The sequence below is a fragment of the Saccopteryx leptura genome, chromosome 6 (genome assembly GCF_036850995.1).
Source record: "Saccopteryx leptura isolate mSacLep1 chromosome 6, mSacLep1_pri_phased_curated, whole genome shotgun sequence".
NCBI lineage: Eukaryota > Metazoa > Chordata > Mammalia > Chiroptera > Emballonuridae > Saccopteryx > Saccopteryx leptura.
The window spans coordinates 180,064,440-180,083,018 of NC_089508.1; the positions used below are offsets into that span (position 1 = coordinate 180,064,440).

General features: G+C 46.4%; 1 protein-coding gene across 4 annotated transcripts in view; it reads right to left on the bottom strand.

Moving 5' to 3' along the window:
- Positions 1–8,277: 8,277 nt before the first annotated feature.
- ATP10B (ATPase phospholipid transporting 10B (putative)) overlaps positions 8,278–18,579 on the bottom strand; it is a 264,075-nt gene continuing 253,773 nt past the window's right edge. For all 4 annotated transcript variants that reach the window (XM_066341903.1, XM_066341904.1, XM_066341906.1 and 1 more), the window contains 2 exons: positions 15,885–16,072; positions 8,278–11,018 (listed from right to left, as the gene is read on the bottom strand). In XM_066341903.1, coding sequence (XP_066198000.1) covers positions 10,553–11,018; positions 15,885–16,072 — 654 coding nt within the window. In that variant the 3' untranslated portion in view covers positions 8,278–10,552. The remainder of the gene's footprint in view (positions 11,019–15,884; positions 16,073–18,579) is intronic.

The following is an 18,579-nucleotide window of genomic DNA, read 5'->3' on the forward strand; positions in this document are numbered from 1 at the left end:
TCTGTATGTCTGTTTTTCTTGATTATTGTGGCTCTGTAGTATAATTTGAGGTCAAGTAGTGTGATACCTCTGGTTCCATTCTTTTTTCTCAGGATTGCTTTGGCTGTTTGGAGTTTTTTATAATCCCATACAAACCTGATGAGTTTTTATTTTATTTCTTTAAAAAATGACATTGGGATTTTGATGGGGATTTTATTAAATATGTATATTGTTTTAGGGTAATATGGCCATTTTGACTGTTGATTTTTCTGATCCATGAACATGGAATGTCCTCCTATTTCATTGTATTTTTTTCAATTTGTTTTAATAATGTTTTGTAGTTTTCAGTATATACAGTAGATCCTTCACACCCTTTAAGTTAATTCCTATTTCATTATCTGTTGTTGCAATTGTTAAAGAAATAGTTTTTTTCAGTTTATTTTCTGAAGTTTCATTGTTGGTATATAGGAACACAGTTGACATTTGTATATTAATTTTGCCTCTTGTGACTTTATGGTATTTGTTGTTTCTAATAGTTTTTTCAGTGGAATCTTTGGGGTTTTCTATATACACGATCATGTCATCTGCAATAAGTGATACCTTTACTTCTTTCCTGATATGGATGCCTTTTGTTTCTTTCTGTTGCCTGATTGCTATGGCTAAGACTTCCAGTACTATCTTGAATAAGAGTGTAGGGAGTGAGCAGCCTTGTCTTGTTCCTGATTTTAGAGGAAAAGCTTTCAATGTGTCACCATTTAGTATGATATTGGCTGATGGTTTGTCATATATGGTCTTTATTATGTTGAGGCGATTTTATCAATTTATTGAGTGTTTTAAACACAAATGGATATTGTATCTTATCAAATGTCTTTTTCTGCATCTATTGATAGAATCATGATTTTTGTCATTTGTTTTGTTGATGTGGTGTATGACATTGATTGATTTATGTATGTTGAACTCTCCTTTTGTTTCTGGAATGAATCCCACTTGATCATGATGTATTATTTTTTAAATAGATTGTTGTATTGGATTTGCTAGTATTTTGTTTAGGATTTTTGCATCTGTATTCATTAGATATATTGGTCTGTAGTTTTCTTTTTTTTGTGTTTTGCTTGTCAGGTTTTGGTATAAGGGTTATGTTGGCCTCATAAAATGTGTTAGGAAGTATTGCTTCTTTTCCTATTTTTTGGAAGACTTTGAGAAAGATAGGTACCAAACTTTCTTTGAATGTTTGGTAGAATTCACTAATGTAGCCATCTCATCCTGTTCTTTTATTTTTGGGGAGGTTTTTGATAGTTCTATTTCCTCCCTGCTTATGGGTCTATTTAAGCTTTCAACTTTTTTGTGACTCAGTCTAGGAAGATTGTACAGTTCTAGGAAGTTATACATTTCTTCTAGATTGTTAAATTTGGTGGTGTATACTCTTTCATAGTATTCTAGTATAATCCTTTGTTTATTTATGATGTCTGTGGTAATTTCTCCTCTTTCATTTTGGATTTTGTTTATATTTTGTTTTGTTTTGTCCTTTCTCTTTTTTCCTTAGTGAATCTAGCCAGCGTTTTGTGAACTTTACTGATCTAAGTATTGCTACCCTAGCTTTTTGTTGTTGTTGTTCCCATTTACATGAAATAACTTTTTTCCATCTCTTTACTTTCAGTCTGTGGTTGTCTTTTATCTGAAGTCTTGTAGGCAGTATATGTATGGGTCTTGTTTATTTTTTTAAAATCCACTCTGTCTTTTGATGAGAGCATTTAGTCCATTTACATATAAAGTAATTATTGATAGGTGTATAGTTATTGTATTAACTGGCTTCTAATTGTTTTTGTAGTTATCAGTTCCTTATTCCCTTGCTCTCTTCTCTTGCATGTGGATGATTTTCTATAGTGTTATGTTTTGACTCTTTCTCTTTATTTCTTATATATCTCTTGCAGATTTTTGGTTTATGATTACCATGTTCATCCTATATACTAAACTGTTTATAGCTGTCTATTTTTAGTTGGCTGTCACTTAAGTTTGAACACATTCTAAAATCACTACCATTTTTACTCCTTCCATGTTCATGTCATTATTTTTACTTTGTGTGTGTGTGTGTGTGTGTGTGTGTGTGTATTTAATTTATTTTGGAATCACACATGATATTCCTACTTTTGCCATTTAAACTTTGTACTAGCTTTAGAGTTGATTGATGCACCACGTTTATTATGTTTGTCCTTGACAGTGAGAATTTTTTTGTTTCCTATATTATTCATATTTTTGATCTTTTAAAAGAAGTTCCTTTAACATTTCTTATAACTGGTTTATTGGTGATAAACTTCTTTAGTTCTTTATCGTTTGGAAACTCCTTTGATTATAAATGATAGCTTTGCTGGGTAGAGTTCTCTTGGTTTTAAGTCCTTGCTTTTCATCACTTTGAATATTTTGTGCCAGTCCCTTCTGGCCTGCAAAGTTTCCATTGAGAAATCAGCTGACAGTCTTATGGGATCTCCTTGTAGGTAACTAACTGCTTTTCTTTTGCTGCTTTTAAAATGCTTTTTGTCTTTAACCTTTGGCATTATAATTATAATGTGTCTTGGTGTGGGCCTCTTTGGGCTCATCTTGTTTGGGACTCTGCACTTGCTGAACTCATGTGTCTATTAGCTTTGCCAGGTTAGGGATGTTTTCAGTCATTATTTCTTCAAGTAGGTTTTCATGTTCAATCCCTTGATCTCTCTTTTCAGTAACCCTATGATGGGAATGTTGGTATGTTCATGTTATCCTAGAGACCCCTTAATCTATCCTCATTTCTTAGAATTTTTTTTCTTTTTATGGTTCCAATTGGGTGTTTTCTGCTACCTTGTCTTCCAGATTACTCATTAAATCTCTGCTTCATCTGATCTGTTGATTCCCTCTAATATGTTCTTCATTTCAGTTATTATAGTCTTCATTTCTGCCTGCTTTTTTTTAATGTTTTCTATCTTTTTGTTGAAGTTCTCACTAAGTTCACCTAGTCTTCCCCTAAGCTCATTGAGCATCCTACAACCAGTATTTTAAACTCTGTTTCTGGTAGATGGCTTGCCTCCATTTAGTTTAGTTTTTTTTTTTTTTCCTGGAGTTTCATCCTGTTCTTTCATTTGAGACATGCTTCTTTGTCTCCTCATTTTGGTTGCCTCCCTGTATTTGTTTTTATGTATTAGGTAGATCTGCTATGTCTTCCAGTCTTAGCAGCGTGACCTTACATAGTACGTGTCCTGTGAGGCCTGGTGGCATGGTCTCTCTAGTCATTTGCTCCAGGGGTCTCCCTTGTGTGGGTTGTATGTGCTCTGCTGTTGAACTTGAGCCTGGGTTGTTGTTGGCATGTCGGTGGCTGAGATTGAACCTCAGGCTGACTGGCTGTGAAGGTTGGCTGTGGCTCCACTGGACAAGTTGTTATGCAGGGGCTGACTCCATGAAGCGGGATTTGCTTTAGCAGGACTCTGGTTTCAGCCAAGTCCACACTTTACTTATTTGTGGAGCAATTGGGTGGTGCCTCAGGTGGTCTGAAGCCCATCAACTGGGTGAGTTTGTTCTGGAGTTGTTGGGAGGAGCTCCCATGCAGGTCATTGTCACTTGTGTTGGCCTTGGAAGCACTTGGGAAGGCTATGCTGTGAATCGAGGCTGGCTGCCACTAGTGCTGGTCTTGGGATCCTTTAGTGGGTACCACATTGTGAAGTGAGGCCAACTGTCACTTGTGCCAGGTTTGGGGCTACTTAGTTGAAGATAACACTTAGTTCCAAGACAACACTGGCTGCTGCTTATGCCAGGCTTATGACTGGTCTTTGCTTGGCCAGGCTTGGGGCCACTTAGCAAGAAGTACAGGGCATGTTGATGCCAGCTGCCGCTGGTCTGGGGTTTGTGGAACATTGAGAAATTTTAGGAAAGTCCTCAGTGAGAGCTGATGCAGGCCACTTGTGTACAAAAGCTGCTGGAAGTGGCCTGTTGCCCAGGGTTCTTGTACTCTCTTCTTGAGAGAGAGCTCTCACTGTCCAATATACCAGTCTGTTATAAATGGGAAAGTAAGGCTATCCTTATCTTCACACTTTTGCCTTTTGCATTCAGTAAAAGGGATGTGTGTGTGTGTGTGTGTGTGTGTGTGTGTGTGTGTGTGTGTGAGAGAGAGAGAGAGAGAGAGAGAGAGAGAGAGGCGGGTTGTTTGAAAGGCAGGATTGGAGGATGAGAAGCAGCAGTGGTCGGGGTTCCAGAATCATTTTGGCCTCTGCAGACAGGAGACCCCGGGAGGTGCCTTCTCACTGGTAGAGCCCCGTCCTCACCTGCAGGCTGTCCTTTAGCAAACAGGGAGATGTGAGCGCTGCTGGCAGGATGCCATCGTCAGACCTCTGACTCACTTGCCATGTGGCCTATTTTTAAATTTTACCCTTTTGTGTTCATCTTCTCATTTTTAAATGTCCACGCAGCCCTGGAAGGGGTGCCAGTTATCTCTGGCTGATGAGGTGGTTGAGGAGCCCTCAGTGAAGGGCATCGGGACACCATATCCTAGTCTCAGCTCTAAATCTAAATGACTGGGTGACCGTGGGCTCATCCACTAATCTCTTAACCTGAGTTTTGTCATCTGCAGGAATATCTTTCACCTTATCTTGTGTGGACATAGGTTAGCTGGGGTAGGAAGGGCTCATGACACTGAAAGTAAAAACTATTTTGTCCTCAAAATTCAGTCAAGTGCCTGAGTCAGTCAGCCTCCCTTTGCTGAACTGGAGTCTGGGGACAGGGTCTGAGGATACTGCTGCACCTGGTCCCGGTCCTTCAGGTGCCTGGGCTTATGTGTCCCTGGGCGTGACCTGTGGAGGGGTTGGTCCCTCCAGTAGACCGAGAGTCAGGAGAAAGATGGTGGCCATCTACACATGGTCAGGGGAGGGGCTTAGGGGCAGTGCTGTGCGTGCAGGCCATCCTAGAGACTGGTGTGGGTGCTATATTTTGCTAGTGATTAGCTTTTCTGTTTTTGGGGGGTCGTGGGAGATGTTGATGGAGATTATAGGAGATTAAAGGCCCTCTTCTCCCACTCCTTACACAGCTTAGCACCTGGAATGAGTCCGCGACAGCCCGTGTCAGGGAGAGAGGCCTCCTGGTTCCAGCTCCCTTCTGACAGCTGGGAATGGGGGCTGTCCTGCCCCTCTGTAGGTATCTGAAGCTCCTTCCTATCCACGGACCTGAGGCCTCAGAAAGTCTTAGGGGTGTCTATCTTTCTAGATACAGTGCTGCCCTCCTGCCTTCTTATACTGCCACCGAGACCATGCTTTGCCGTAACAGCAAGAGTCACAGCGTTGTTGAGCCCTGCCGTGTGCCCAGACCTGAGAACACAGCAGAGAGCAGATTGCAGGGTTCCTCCCTCCTGGCACCTTCTACCTTGCGCATGCGCAAGTGTGTGTGTGTGTGTGTGCGCGCGCGCGCGTGCATGAGAATCAAATACAGTGCTATAGTAAATTATCTTGCCAGGATTCATTCCTATCCTGTAAACAGCGTCCCCCAAATAGCTTTCAGAACCACAGGATGTTAGAACCAGCCCAGTTCCCACCCTGAGTGTCTGGGGAAGCGGACAGCACCTCAGTTTGAGGTTGCAGCCTGGTAGAGGGGTTGGTCCAGTCACAGCAGAAACCGCTGGCAGGGCCGGACTTGAAATCGGCCTCCTGAGCCCCGGCTTGGTCCCCCTGTGTCCCGTTTCCCTGCTCTGGCTGCCGGAAGAGCCCTCAGGTGCAGCCGCAGCTCCTCCACGGATGCTAGGTGGCACCAGAACGCCTTTGAACAAAAGGCTGCAGTTCTCGGCTCCTGTCTGAAAATGCCCAGCTCCTCCGGTGGGCATCCTGAAGTCTGACAGGGCGGCACCCCTGTGCCCTGGAAAGGCCTGCCTGCTTGGGCATTGCCCCCCCGCTCAAAGTCCCCACCGTCTGCATCAGAGCAACCCTGCCTGGGTCCTACCCTGCCTGGGTCCCACCCTGCTGTGGGTCCTCTGGTGACCCGGGAGAATTCACTCCATGTGACTGATTCCTCCGGGGGGCTCTGTGTGAAGATGGACGGTTCTGCCTGGGTGCTCAGTTTAGGGGAGATCTATGGGGGGGCTCAGGCATGGGTTCTCATTCTCCTTGGACGCTGTCCTTTCCCTTACTTAGACTTTTGTCTGGGGTGTGGGCTTCCCCCAGGTCACCTTGCCAGTCTGTGACAGTTGCGATGGAGCACAGGCTCACTAAGCACTGTTCTACCTTGCCTCTCCAGAGAATGTTGACAAGATAAGACCCTCTGCTGTTCGGTCCCTCCAGCCAGGCTCACATTTGTGTAGCTCTGTGGGCTCTGGTTTCAGACTTCTGGAATTAGAACGCTGCCTCCCCACTTGTTAATTGTGTGACCGTGCCAGAGTGATATAACCTCTCTCTGCCTCAGTTTCTCCTCTGGTAAACAGTCTCAAATCTCTTTGTAACTCCTCTCATTACAGGTGGAGTGTATTCCCCCCCCCCCCCACTACTGGGCTGGCTGTGTGACTTTTTTCCACAGAATGTGGTGGCAGTGATGTGTGAGTTCTGAGCCTTGGTGTCAAGAGACTTTGCAGCTTCTGTTCTCACTCACAGCACATGGCTGCCACATGACAAGGCTGGCAGAGGTCCTTGAGGATGAGAGGCCACGTGGAGGGAGATCCTAGTCTGGCAGCCCAAACTGCCCATTCACAGCATGGTGAGTCCACGAATAACTGTGTTAATCTACTGAATTTGGGGGGTGGTTTGTTATGTCACCAAAGCTAAATGAAATAGGGGAGAACAATAGTACTTATCTTGCAGGGGTGCTGTGAGGTTTACATTGTGATGTGTGTGCAGACCAGCTTCTAGCCCAGGGGTCCCCAAACTACGGCCCTCGGGCCACATGCGGCCCCCTGAGGCCATTTATCCGGCCCCCGCTGCACTTCTGGAAGGGGCACCTCTTTCATTGGTGGTCAATGAAAGGAGCACATTGACCATCTCATTAGCCAAAAGCAGGCCCATAGTTCCCATTGAAATACTGGTCAGTTTCTTGATTTAAATTTACTTGTTTTTTATTTTAAATATTGTATTTGTTCCCGTTTTGTTTTTTTACTTTAAAATAAGATATGTGCAGTGTGCATAGGGATTTGTTCATAGTTTTTTTTATAGTCCGGCCCTCCAACGGTCTGAGGGACAGTGAACTGGCCCCCTGTGTAAAAAGTTTGGGGACCCCTGCTCTAGCCCACAGTAAGCTAATAGAGTTGTTATTCCTCATGTTGTCACGGGACACTTCCTCCTGCCCATTGGGTTCTAGTCACACTGACCTCTTTTCTTTCTTAAAATTTTTTGAATCTGCCAAACTATTTTCCTCTTCTAGGGCTTTCATGCTCAAGGTCTCAGCTGAAACCCCCCTTCTTGGAACAGCCTCCTCGGGTTGCCCTGGGAACCACTTCCTCCCTTCTGCTCTGTCTCCCCGTCTGAACCGTAAATCCCTTGAGGGCAGGAGCTGGATGTTCTTGTTCCCTTTTATGCTGGCTGCCTACTGCAGTGCCGGGGACAGCAAGCTCACCTGCTGTTTGCTGAGTGAGTGAGTGGGAAGGGGCGCCTAGTCAATGTGGGTTTGCGGCTGGCGTCAGGCTTCCAGGAAGAGGGGAGCGGCCGGGTTAGAGTTTCAGAGATGGGGGGCTGGCTGGGTGTGCTGCTTCTAACTCTTTTTTTTTTTTTTTTTGTATTTTTCCGAAGCTGGAAACGGGGAGAGACAGTCAGACAGACTCCCGCATGCGCCCGACCGGGATCCACCGGGCACGCCCACCAGGGGGCGATGCTCTGCCCCTCCGGGGCGTCGCTCTGTCCCTACCAGAGCCACTCCAGCGCCTGGGGCAGAGGCCAAGGAGCCATCCCCAGCGCCCGAGCCATCCTCGCTCCAATGGAGCCTCGCTGCGGGAGGGGAAGAGAGAGACAGAGAGGAAGGAGAGGGGGAGGGGTGGAGAAGCAGATGGGTGCTTCTCCTGTGTGCCCTGGCCGGGAATCGAACCCGGGACCCCTTGCACGCCAGGCCGACGCTCTACCACTGAGCCAACCGGCCAGGGCTGCTTCTAATTCTTGTAGCTGTTTTGGTTTGGGTCACACTCTCACATTGGATCAAATATGTTCCTGATCCTTTATGTCCAACAAGGCTATGAGCTTTGTCCCTAGCATATCTCTAGGCATCTAGTGGGGGCTTAGCAGGAGTTTATTGGGTAGAATGGATGGGTGGGCGGATAAATGAATGGTTGAAAAGAAGGATGGATGCATGAGAGAGTACTCAGAACTGCAATTATGGAAGACCGTGTTTATTTTTTTCTTTTCTGATAAAGGATGACACTTTTCCAGTCAATCAAAGGTCATAAAAGTATAAAAATGTATTAAGTATACTCATTAGCATTGTGTTCTAAGGAAATAGTTATAACTGTTCCCTAAAGGTGGCATGTTGGATGGTCACAGTTGGTTTGTTTTACAAGGAAGGACCCGTTTTCCCAGTGGCCCCAGGGCTGAGGCGTTGCCCAGGGTGTCGGACTTTTTAGTGCTAAAACGGGGGACACCGGGCTAACTGGGCTGGTTGGTCATGCCACGCAAGCAGCATCACAAGGAGGGGTAAGGTTTGGCATTTAGGGGTCAGGGTCAGCCACTTTCTCAACTTCTCCATCACCTCTTTCTCTCTTAGCTCTCAAATACACCCCCCCCCCTGTTTTATTATTGTGAGTGTTACAGCTTTCAAAGAGTTTTCACATCCTCCCATAAGTAATTTTGACTTGATCACTATGCCAAGTCTGGGAGGTGGGGCGGCTCTACCCTATCGTGTAGGTGTGGCACCCCGCTTCAAGGCTCCTGGCCCTGGACAGCGAAGATCTACATCCCCGTTCTGCCGAGGCCAGTGCCCTTGCTGCTGCTCTGTTCTTTTCTGAAGCATCCTGTCTCATCTGGCTTTCAGGCCTGGGCGGGAATCATGGAGAAAAGGACCCTGAGAGCCAAGGTTTGGCTCAATCCCTTCATCTGGGACAATTCATAGCATTACTGCTTTGCCTGCTGTGTTTCTCCATTAGCAGCCTCCCCGACCACCCACCAGCTGGCCAGTGCTGCTGTCATTACATGGCGGTCCATGAAGGAGAGCTAGCGTTTCGGCTCCAGGAGGAGCTTCCCCAGTGCTGGTTTGTCAGCGGTGTGGTCCGAGGACCAGCTCAGCCAGCCATTTGCAAACTTGGTTCCTGAGATCTTTCTGGGCATCATTGCTGAGACGCTACTGCAGTGAGGTGGCTTCGACTCTTAGTCTCAAAGACTTGTCATACTCATTCCTAACCGATAAGGGTTTTGCCTAATATATAGGCACCACCCTGGGGAGAAAGGGTGTAGTAGCTCTTCCTGACTCACCTTAAAGGACGAGGGACCGGCCATCCTTGCCCGTCGTGGACCTAGCTTCTCTTGAGAGCCTATTAGGATTCTATCATCCCTTCTTTTATTTCAACACTGTTATGCGTTCTTACATTTTTGGTGTTTACAATCTGTAGGGGTAAGAAGCCTATGTAATCTTTCTTTTCCCTGTGAAGTGAGACTTGCTGTGACTCTCCCCAATTTAATGGAAGCGTGTGCCAGTGTCCTCTAGATGGCGCTCCTCTGGGATAGGCTGAATGAATAGGGTTTAACACCGGCCTTCCCCTTTAAGATGTGGTTTGGCCTCTGAGTTGCTGCTATCCTATGGGTCTATTCTGTGTGTTAAGATCTACTGATCTCAGAGCTTTTCTGTCCTGAGAGCTGAATGAGGATGGGTCCTTTTCTTTAAGAAAAAAGAAAATAGCTTTTAATAAAAGTGCTGCCCTCTTGGTGGATTCCTCAGGCTGTGGGACACAGGGTCTGTCAGCCAAGGCATGGGGTTTCCGGTACACCCACTTTCCTTAGCAAGCTAATGTCCTTTCTGCCTCTGACGCTAGCCGCAACCCGACAACCCCTCGGCAGTGTCTGTGGCACTGAGTTCAAGTCTAGTGTTCATCTAAGGAGGTGGTTTTCTTTGGCTTAGGGACAAAGAGCGACCCGCCTCCGTGAACAGAAGGGATGCCGACCCCGGCATGGCCATCTCTGCAGTACAGTCAAGACGAAGCCCCTGTGTGTATGGGTCTCTCCCGAAATTTAAACTCTGGCAACCTGTGGGGTGAGGTGATGGTTTGACAAGCCCAGAAACTTCCACAGCCCGAGAGATCGCCTGGGTTGATACATTGCTTGGAACCTTCGGAACTTGAAGCACTGGGCTGTAGGCTGTACTCGTCTAGTACATCAGAAGAATGTCTTTGAGCTAAAAACATTTGAGAACTCCATGCCATAGAAAACTCTTTATAAAATTCTATAAGATGTGCTGCCTGGCAGCAGGAGAAAGGAGAGGTCGACTGGTTTCCAGTCTTTTTTTGTCAACCCCCCTGGGGCAGCACTTCCTGAAAGGAAATCAAGCCCGTGGGGGAGAAGAGAGCAAGCCTGGCCCCCTCTCTCCTCCATGCGGAGGAAGCGGCTCGGTTAACTACACCAGTGATGGGGCAGCGGCCTCTGAGTTTGTGCCGATCTCCGCAGGCCCCTCATATGGTCAGTGAACTCTGGGACCGGCGGTGGCTGCCTCTGCGCGAGTGTTGGGACGTGCCAGTCTGTCCACTTGGGCAGGCCCCGGAAGCCACCAGGCCACTGGGCCCCAGAAGGAGGTGATCTCTGGGCGAGAGTTTAGCTGAGGAGTCTGCTGAGCAGGGGTCTTCCTGCTTGGGGTCTCCGCTGCTTCTCCCTCCGCGCACCTCTCGGTCCTCCCTGCACGTCGGCCTGGGAGGGCGGGAGCTCTTCGGGGTGCTGGCTCCGAAGTCCTGTTGGGGGACAGCTGGCACTGGACGGTGGGTGGGCTGAGCCTCTCCAGGGACAGGGGCAGGGGCAGGCATCTGTTTACTTCTCCAACTCTGGATTGCCAGGTCTCTTTTGTCCGTGGGGAGTTTATCAATTTTCTGAGCTTTTGAGATCAGGGACTTCCCATATGTCCCTTGTAGAGATAAGAAAAAGTACCTGGTGGGAAATAAGAAATAACCACATAAAGATGATTTCTGATCTTTGTTGACTTCTTGAAAGGGGCCTTAGACTCCAACTCCCCAACCAGTGCAAGACCCCTCTTTCTGTGCCCGGGACTGATGGTTACCAGCTCTCTGCCTGGGCACCTCTGGGACTTCAATAACAATATACAATAGCTAACATTTATTATGTCCCAGAAGTATTCTAAATGCTTGAAGTATTATTAACTCTTCTTTTCAAACAGTCCCATGTGGCCCATGGTACACATGAGGAAACTGAGGCAGTGAGCGACTGAGGGATTGGTCCAGAGCCCCAGAGTGGTCCAGCTCTGGTCAGAACCAAGCCCTCTGGACCCGGAGGGTTTCTCTTCTCTGCCGTTTCCAGGGTACTCTGTCTGGGCTTTACTAACTTAGGGACGTTTATGCTGTGTCAGCCCTTTGTGGAACTGAAGCAGTGTCTAAGTATATATATTCTCTTCTCGAATCTGTGGGCTATGCTAACTTCCCAGCATTGCCGTGTTTTCACCATTTTGCCTGATGAAGAAACTGAGACCCCAAGAGATGAGATGGGTTTTCCGAGGTCCCCTGAGCAGTGGCTAGGTCTCCCTGGAGGTTAACTCAGGGCGCCCTCTCCTGGCCACGCTGCATGCAGCCTGTGCTGGACTCAGAACCGGGAGTCTGTCTCTGTGCCTGCAGCCTTCCCAGCCCACGCTTGGGAGAGGATAAGAAGGTAAATAAAATCGTGTGGCCAGTGGAGAAAGCCTGTACCACCATCTTGTGACACTGGGCAGCCCATGTTCCCTCTCTGGGTGTCAGTTTCTTTCTCTAAAAAAGTAGATGTCCAGCGTCTTTCTCCCAAATAATCCTTTAATTTTTTTAAAAAATTTAGAAGCCTTATGAGCAGAGAAGCTCCCATCCTTCTGGTATGTCTGAAAGCTTTAGGTTGACCTCACAGAGGTCAAGGGGTTTCTGAAGACCCCCCACGGCATCAGGGATACTTGTCCCCATTCTTTCTCATGCCACCCAGAGAGCCGGTGCAGGTGGGCATGTCTGTTTCAGGAAAGACTCAACATCCCACCTGGAAACTGGGATTTGCTCAGTTTCAACCTTTCCCCCAAGCCGCTCCCTTCTTCCCCACCTACTCACTCAACAGACACTCGTCCAGGCCCTGCCCTGGGCCCAGCCCCGCGGGTTAAGCTGAGGACGGACAGACAGGGCTCTTGCTCCCGTGAGGCGCCTGCACAGAGGCAGGAGCAGAAGGAGCAGCTGGAGTGTGATGCCTCGTGGTGGTGGTGGGGACACCTTCCTCGGGGAAGATGCATGTAAGCCGAGCTCTGAGGGAGGGGCAGGAGGAAGCTGGACGAAGGCGTGAGACCCGAATCCACGCACAGCGGCTGACACGGGGGAACTGCACAGAAAGGATTGGCAGGGCCGGAGCATCAGGGACTGAGAGCCATGTTTTGGTTGTTGTGCTTTGTCTTAAAGGCCTTGGGAAGCCCGGGGAGGGTTGGCAGCACGTGACATGATTACACGTTGACAGTGATAATGGATCAGAGTCAAAGCTAGTAAGAGCCTTTGGAAGGAATGTGGGGTGAAAGGGTTATAACCCATCCATGGTGGTGGCCATAGAAGTGGAAATAGCAGATGGATCTGAGAACTACGTAGCAGACAGAATTGTCAGGTCTTGGTGATGGGCTGGACGCGGGCATGAGGTGGTGGGTGGAATCAGGAGAGCTCCCGGTGTCTGTCTGCCTTGGTTCTGACCAGGTAGCATTTGATGGAGGAAACTCGGGAAGAGACCCAGGTGTCTTGGATGGTGATGGTGACAAAGGGAGGCGCATGGCTACAATGATAGCTGTCTCCCACTTTCTTCAAACTTCCATGCCTAGTGCAGGTGGTGACTGGGTAGCTAGAAAGATGTATCTGGAATTTAGAAGAGAGGTCTGGGTTGGGAATTTATGTTGGAGATTCATTATTAAAAATATCTTTACAAGAGTGGTTGCTATGTCTGTGGAGAGACTATAACGTTAGAAGACAAAATAACCCAAGACCAGGGCTTGACATACACCACGTCAAGGACATGAAGTAGGAGAAGAACTAAGAGTGTTTGTTGGGTTACAAAGCCCAGGGGAGAGTGTCCAAGGACTGGTGTCCTCTGTTGCAGCTCATTAAGATGCTCATTAGGTTTTAAAGTCTGAGTGTTAGCTTCTTCTGTTTTTATCTGTAAGACAATTTACATGCTCCTGGTTTAAGAAAATCTGTCCAGTCTTTCTACACTGGTTGAATTATAATTAGACCAAGATTAGTGAGGTCATGGTTAGTGGGCTAATTATCACGAGGTTGGGGAGTGAAACTTAGCTCCATTATGATAAATACAGCTTATAACCTCAAGTAAACAAAGAGTTGTCTACAGCAAATATTCTATCCCATAGATTTCTATAATAAACAGTAATTTTTCCAAGGTTACAAGTCAGCCATCCTTGGAACCATTAAAATAATCCTTTCTCAGAAGAAACCTCTTTGCTTTTCTAAGTAAACAGAATTAAACAGAACTCCACTTTATGAGGATAATGTAGAATAAGCAATGATTTAACTTATGTGCTATGGTAACTAAGAAGTAAATATTTGCTAACTTTCCCCGTAACTTGTTTCTGTCTGTTTAACAAGCTGTAATGTTTAATGCTAGCCTTTTCAAAGCATGTGTCAACAGTCTTTCATACTTTTCAAGGATTCTCATCAAGCCAGTAGCTCTTGGTTCCAAGTGTGTTTTCTAGCTGAGGGTAAGACAAAACATATGGCACTGATAATTCCCTATTTCTATACCCCAAAAAGGACACAGAACAGAACAGAGGAGCTCAGTCCTTGGTCAGTAGTGATCACAACCATGTTTAATGCTATATAGAAGCGTGGACTAAAGTATTCTAGCCACATATTTAATGCCCTTTTCGAATGAGGACACAATCCTCATCGTGTCTCCCAGGGTCCGTCTCTCAAGAGGTTGGGCTAAAGAGGGGTGTAGTGGGAAATACGTCCTCTAATGCTTATTCTTGTGCTTCTTAATGGTTTCCTACCCTTCACTCTCAGGGCCCTCTGTGAATGCCAATCTCTTTGACTCTGGTACTATAGTCAAACTTAGGTCTGAATTATTCACTGGAGTGCAGACTGCTTGAGAGTGAGGATCCTGTTTTATTCATTTTTCTGTTCTTTAACATCCCTTGCTCATTTATCTTGGAGTGCAGCTGCTGTGGCAGGAACTGTGCTGAATGTTGGTTATATAACAAGGAGGATACCTTCTGTCAGGACAAGTTGTACTTTCAGAGAGAGGCAGACAATTTGTAACAAAAGGGGTAAAGGGAAGTGACAGAGATACATCCAGGGGATGGGACACGTGAGAATGGGGGACCTGTTTTGGCCTGAGGAAGGTAGGTGAAGTCATGGAAGGTTTGGAGTTGGTGCTATCTGAAATAATGTCAAAGGGTGAGGAGCTCTGGTGATGGGAAGGGTTTCCTGAACAGAAGGAACAGCATGAGCTAAAGTAGGAAGGTGAGGGGGCTTGTAGTTTACTAAGCTTGGTGAGGGAGTGGGGAGATGAGGCTGTAGAGACCAGTAGGGGCCAAGCAGGGAGGCCATACATACAGCGTACATTTAGACCAAACCAACGTGTGTGACATTTCAGTATCTTCAACTTCCAACCCTGGATCAGAGGTCAAGGTTCTGAAGTGGCTTAGAAAGCAGAAATAGAGACTGACCTCCGTTAAGTGAGCTGCCAACTTTATCAAAGGAAGAAGCGCTGTCTGCTGATTTTGGATTAGAAAGTGTTCTGCATGATGTTGCAATGGCCTGTTTTTACTGCTGCTTATCAGGACAAAGTGGCTGAAGCCTGATGTTCAGAGTGGTGAGATCATGAGGACAGAGCGGGGTTCAGTTTTGTCTGTGGGGACGTCATTGTCAAGTTCACCGACTGCTCTGACTGGACAGTGTAGATGGAGACTAGAACATGAGCCACCAAGTTGGGAGAATCCAGCTCCCACTGGGATTTGGGGTGAGCCTGTGGACTCATTCTGGTCCCTCCTGAGCTGTCCCAAGAGCAAGTGGGACTAGAGCCACAGCTCCTCCTGACTGCTAGCTGACAGCAAAAAGGAGGTGGGCGGCTAGACCGGAGAGCGTGTGTCAAGAGCAAGCACCAAGGAAACACAAGGCATTGTTGCCATTTTCCTGGAAAAGGCAAAATGCAGAGGATATAGGTTGAAAATGATAGAAATAATCCCTGGGCATGAATGATTTATTAGGGCTAATGCATCTTGTGTGTGTGTGTGTGTGTGTGTTAACAAATTTGAGGAATATTAAAAAGTTGGCTATTTCATGCAAAAATGTGATTTTTCTGGGAAAAAATCTGCAGCTCTGGAATGCTCAGTGTGATCATCCCTGGTGGCAGTGATGCAGGGAGATGAAAAGGTCTGGTCATTCTCCCCACGTGTGCCAGGTGCTCGCCTGGCGCTGGAGGCATTTGAGAGGGAGGTTACTGGGCTAGGAAAGAGCTGCAGAGCTTTTCAAAGTGACCCCCCCCCCCCACGACACAATCTGTGAGGCCAGAGGATAGGAATCCTCTTTCTCATTTTACAGATGTCACAACGGAGGCCATGGCAGCCTTGTGACGAGGCTACTCTGTGGCTGACCTGGGACCAGGGTCCATGGTATTTGCCTCCAAGTTCATGGTTCCTTCTGTCCTGGGACCCTGACTTTGAAACAACAGCCTCCAGGACCCCAGCCCGGAGGCAAACCCAACTCCTGGGTTATGAACATGGCGTATGGAAGGGAGAGTGGTCGTTCGAGGAAGGAAGGAGCCCCCCCCCCCCGCTCAAACCTGGGGAGCAGAGCCGCGACCGGCGTGAGGAAGCAGACGAGGTAGAACGTGGGGTCCGAGAGCTGGCCCTCCATCACCCCGTAGGGGTTGGTGGGACTGTTGCAGGTGACGCAGGTGGCGTTGTACACGAGGGATACCACAAAGTACATAAGGAAGCTGCCCAGGAGAACCAGCGCGTGGAGGACGGTCTGTGGAGGGGGAGAGGGAGACACCGGAGAGCTGAGGTCAGGGTGCCATGCAGCCGTGCTGCGTGGCTATAAGCTTCCTTTTTTCCGGAAATGCAACTCACATAGAACATTTGAACACATCTACCCCAAGCACTCCAAAGTCTTCTGTCTCGGCCTTGACTTTGGTGATAATTTCCAAGCTGTCCTTCGATGCTTTACTGCCTGCCTGTTTCTCTACATAGACTGTGTTTCAAATGTTAGTAAGTAGAAGCCTATCTTGTGAAACGTTTCCCTCCCTCAGTAGTAGATCTGTGTGATGAATCCATTTTCTCCATGTGTTGCTGTAGTTTACTCTCAAAGTGCAGTGATATTGTCTAATCTTACTTTGTCCAGCCTGTTTTGCGCTTTCTTTCCCCATTCTGGTCCTCTTTTAACCTTACGAACTATTTCGTCTGTTTATTACCCCCTTTCCTCATTTGAAAGTTATGTCCTCCCATTTCTGTTCTTTCAGTGATCACTCAATAAGTGGTAATAAGCAATCTTCACTTACCACAGTCTAGACCAGGGGTCCCCAAACTTTTTACACAGGGGGCCAGTTCACTGTCCCTCAGACCGTTGGAGGGCAGGACTATAAAAAAAACTACGAACAAATCCCTATGCACACTGCACATATCTTATTTTAAAGTAAAAAAACAAAACGGGAACAAATACAATATTTAAAATAAAGAACAAGTAAATTTAAATCAAGAAACTGACCAGTATTTCAATGGGAACTATGGGCCTGCTTTTGGGTAATGAGATGGTGGTGCCCCTTCCAGAAATGTGATGGGGGCGGATAAATGGCCTCAGGGGGCCGCATGCGGCCCGTGGGCCGTAGTTTGGGGACTCCTGGTCTAGACTGTAGAACTACTCTTCTCTCCTTCCCCAAATTACCCAACAGCTTTAGAGTCCTTCACTCCATTTAACCTCCCTTTCAGCATATCTTATTGCTACTGTATATTTCAATTCTATCATCTTTTTTTTAATTTTATTTATTTTTTTAAAATTTATTTATTAAATTTAATGCAGTGACATTGATAAATCAGGGTACATATATTGAGAGAAAACATCTCTAGATTATTTTGACATTTGATTGTGCTGTATACCCCTCCCCCCAAAGTTAAATTGTCTTCTGTCACCTTCTATCTGGTTTTCTCTCCCTCCCCCAACCCCTCTCTCCTTCTTCGACCCCTCCCCCCTCCCTCCACCCCCCACCCCTGTTGCCATCACATTCTTGTCCATGTCTCTGAGTCTCATTTTTATGTCCCTTCTATGTATGGATTCATATAGTTCTTAGTTTTTTTTCTGATTTACTTATTTCACTCCGTATAATGTTATCAAGGTCCATCCATGTTATTGTAAATGATCCAATGTCATTATTTCTTATGGCTGAGTAGTATTCCATAGTATATATGTACCAAAGCTTTTTAATCCACTCGTCCTCTGACGGACACTTGGGCTGTTTCCAGATCTTCGCTATTGTGAACAATGCTGCCACAAACATGGGGGTGCATTTCTCCTTTTGGAGCTGTTCTATGGTGTCCTTGGGGTATATTCCTAAAAGTGGGATAGCTGGGTCAAAAGGCAGTTCGATTTTCAGTTTCTTGAGGAATCTCCATACTGTTTTCCACAGTGGCTGCACCAGTCTGCATTCCCACCAGCAGTGCAGGAGGGTTCCCTTTTCTCCACATCCTCTCCAGCACTTATTCTGTGTTGTTTTGTTGATGAGCGCCATTCTGGCTGGTGTGAGGTGATATCTCATTGTGGTTTTAATTTGCATTTCTCTAATGATTAGTGAGGTTGAGCATTTTTTCATATGCCTATTGGCCATCTGTGTGTCCTCTTTGGAGAAGTGTCTATTCATCTCTTTTGCCCATTTTTGGATTGGATTGTTTGTCTTCCTGGTGTTGAGATTTACAAGTTCTTTATAAATTTTGGTTATTAACCCCTTATCAGACGTATTGTCAAATATGTTCTCCCATTGTGTAGTTTGTCTTTTTATTCTGTTCTTGTTGTCTTTAGCTGTGCAAAAGCTTTTTAGTTTGATATAGTCCCTTTGTTTATCCTGTCTTTTATTTCACTTCCCCGTGGAGATAAATCAGCAAATATATTGCTCCGAGAGATGTCCGAGAGCTTACTGCCTGTTTTCTTCTAAGATGCTTATGGTTTCACGGCATACATTTAAGTCTTTTATCCATTTTGAGTTTATTTTTGTGAGTGGTGTAAGCTGATGATCTAGTTTCATTTTTTTGCAGGTAGCTGTCCAATTTTCCCAACACCATTTGTTAAAGAGGCTGTCTTTACTCCATTGTATTTCCTTACCTCCTTTGTCAAATATCAGTTGTCCATAGAGCTGTGGGTTTATTTCTGGGTTCTCTGTTCTGTTCCATTGATCTATATGCCTGTTCTTATGCCAGTACCAGGCTGTTTTGAGTACAATGGCCTTGTAGTATAACTTGATATCAGGAAGTGTGATACCTCCCACTTTA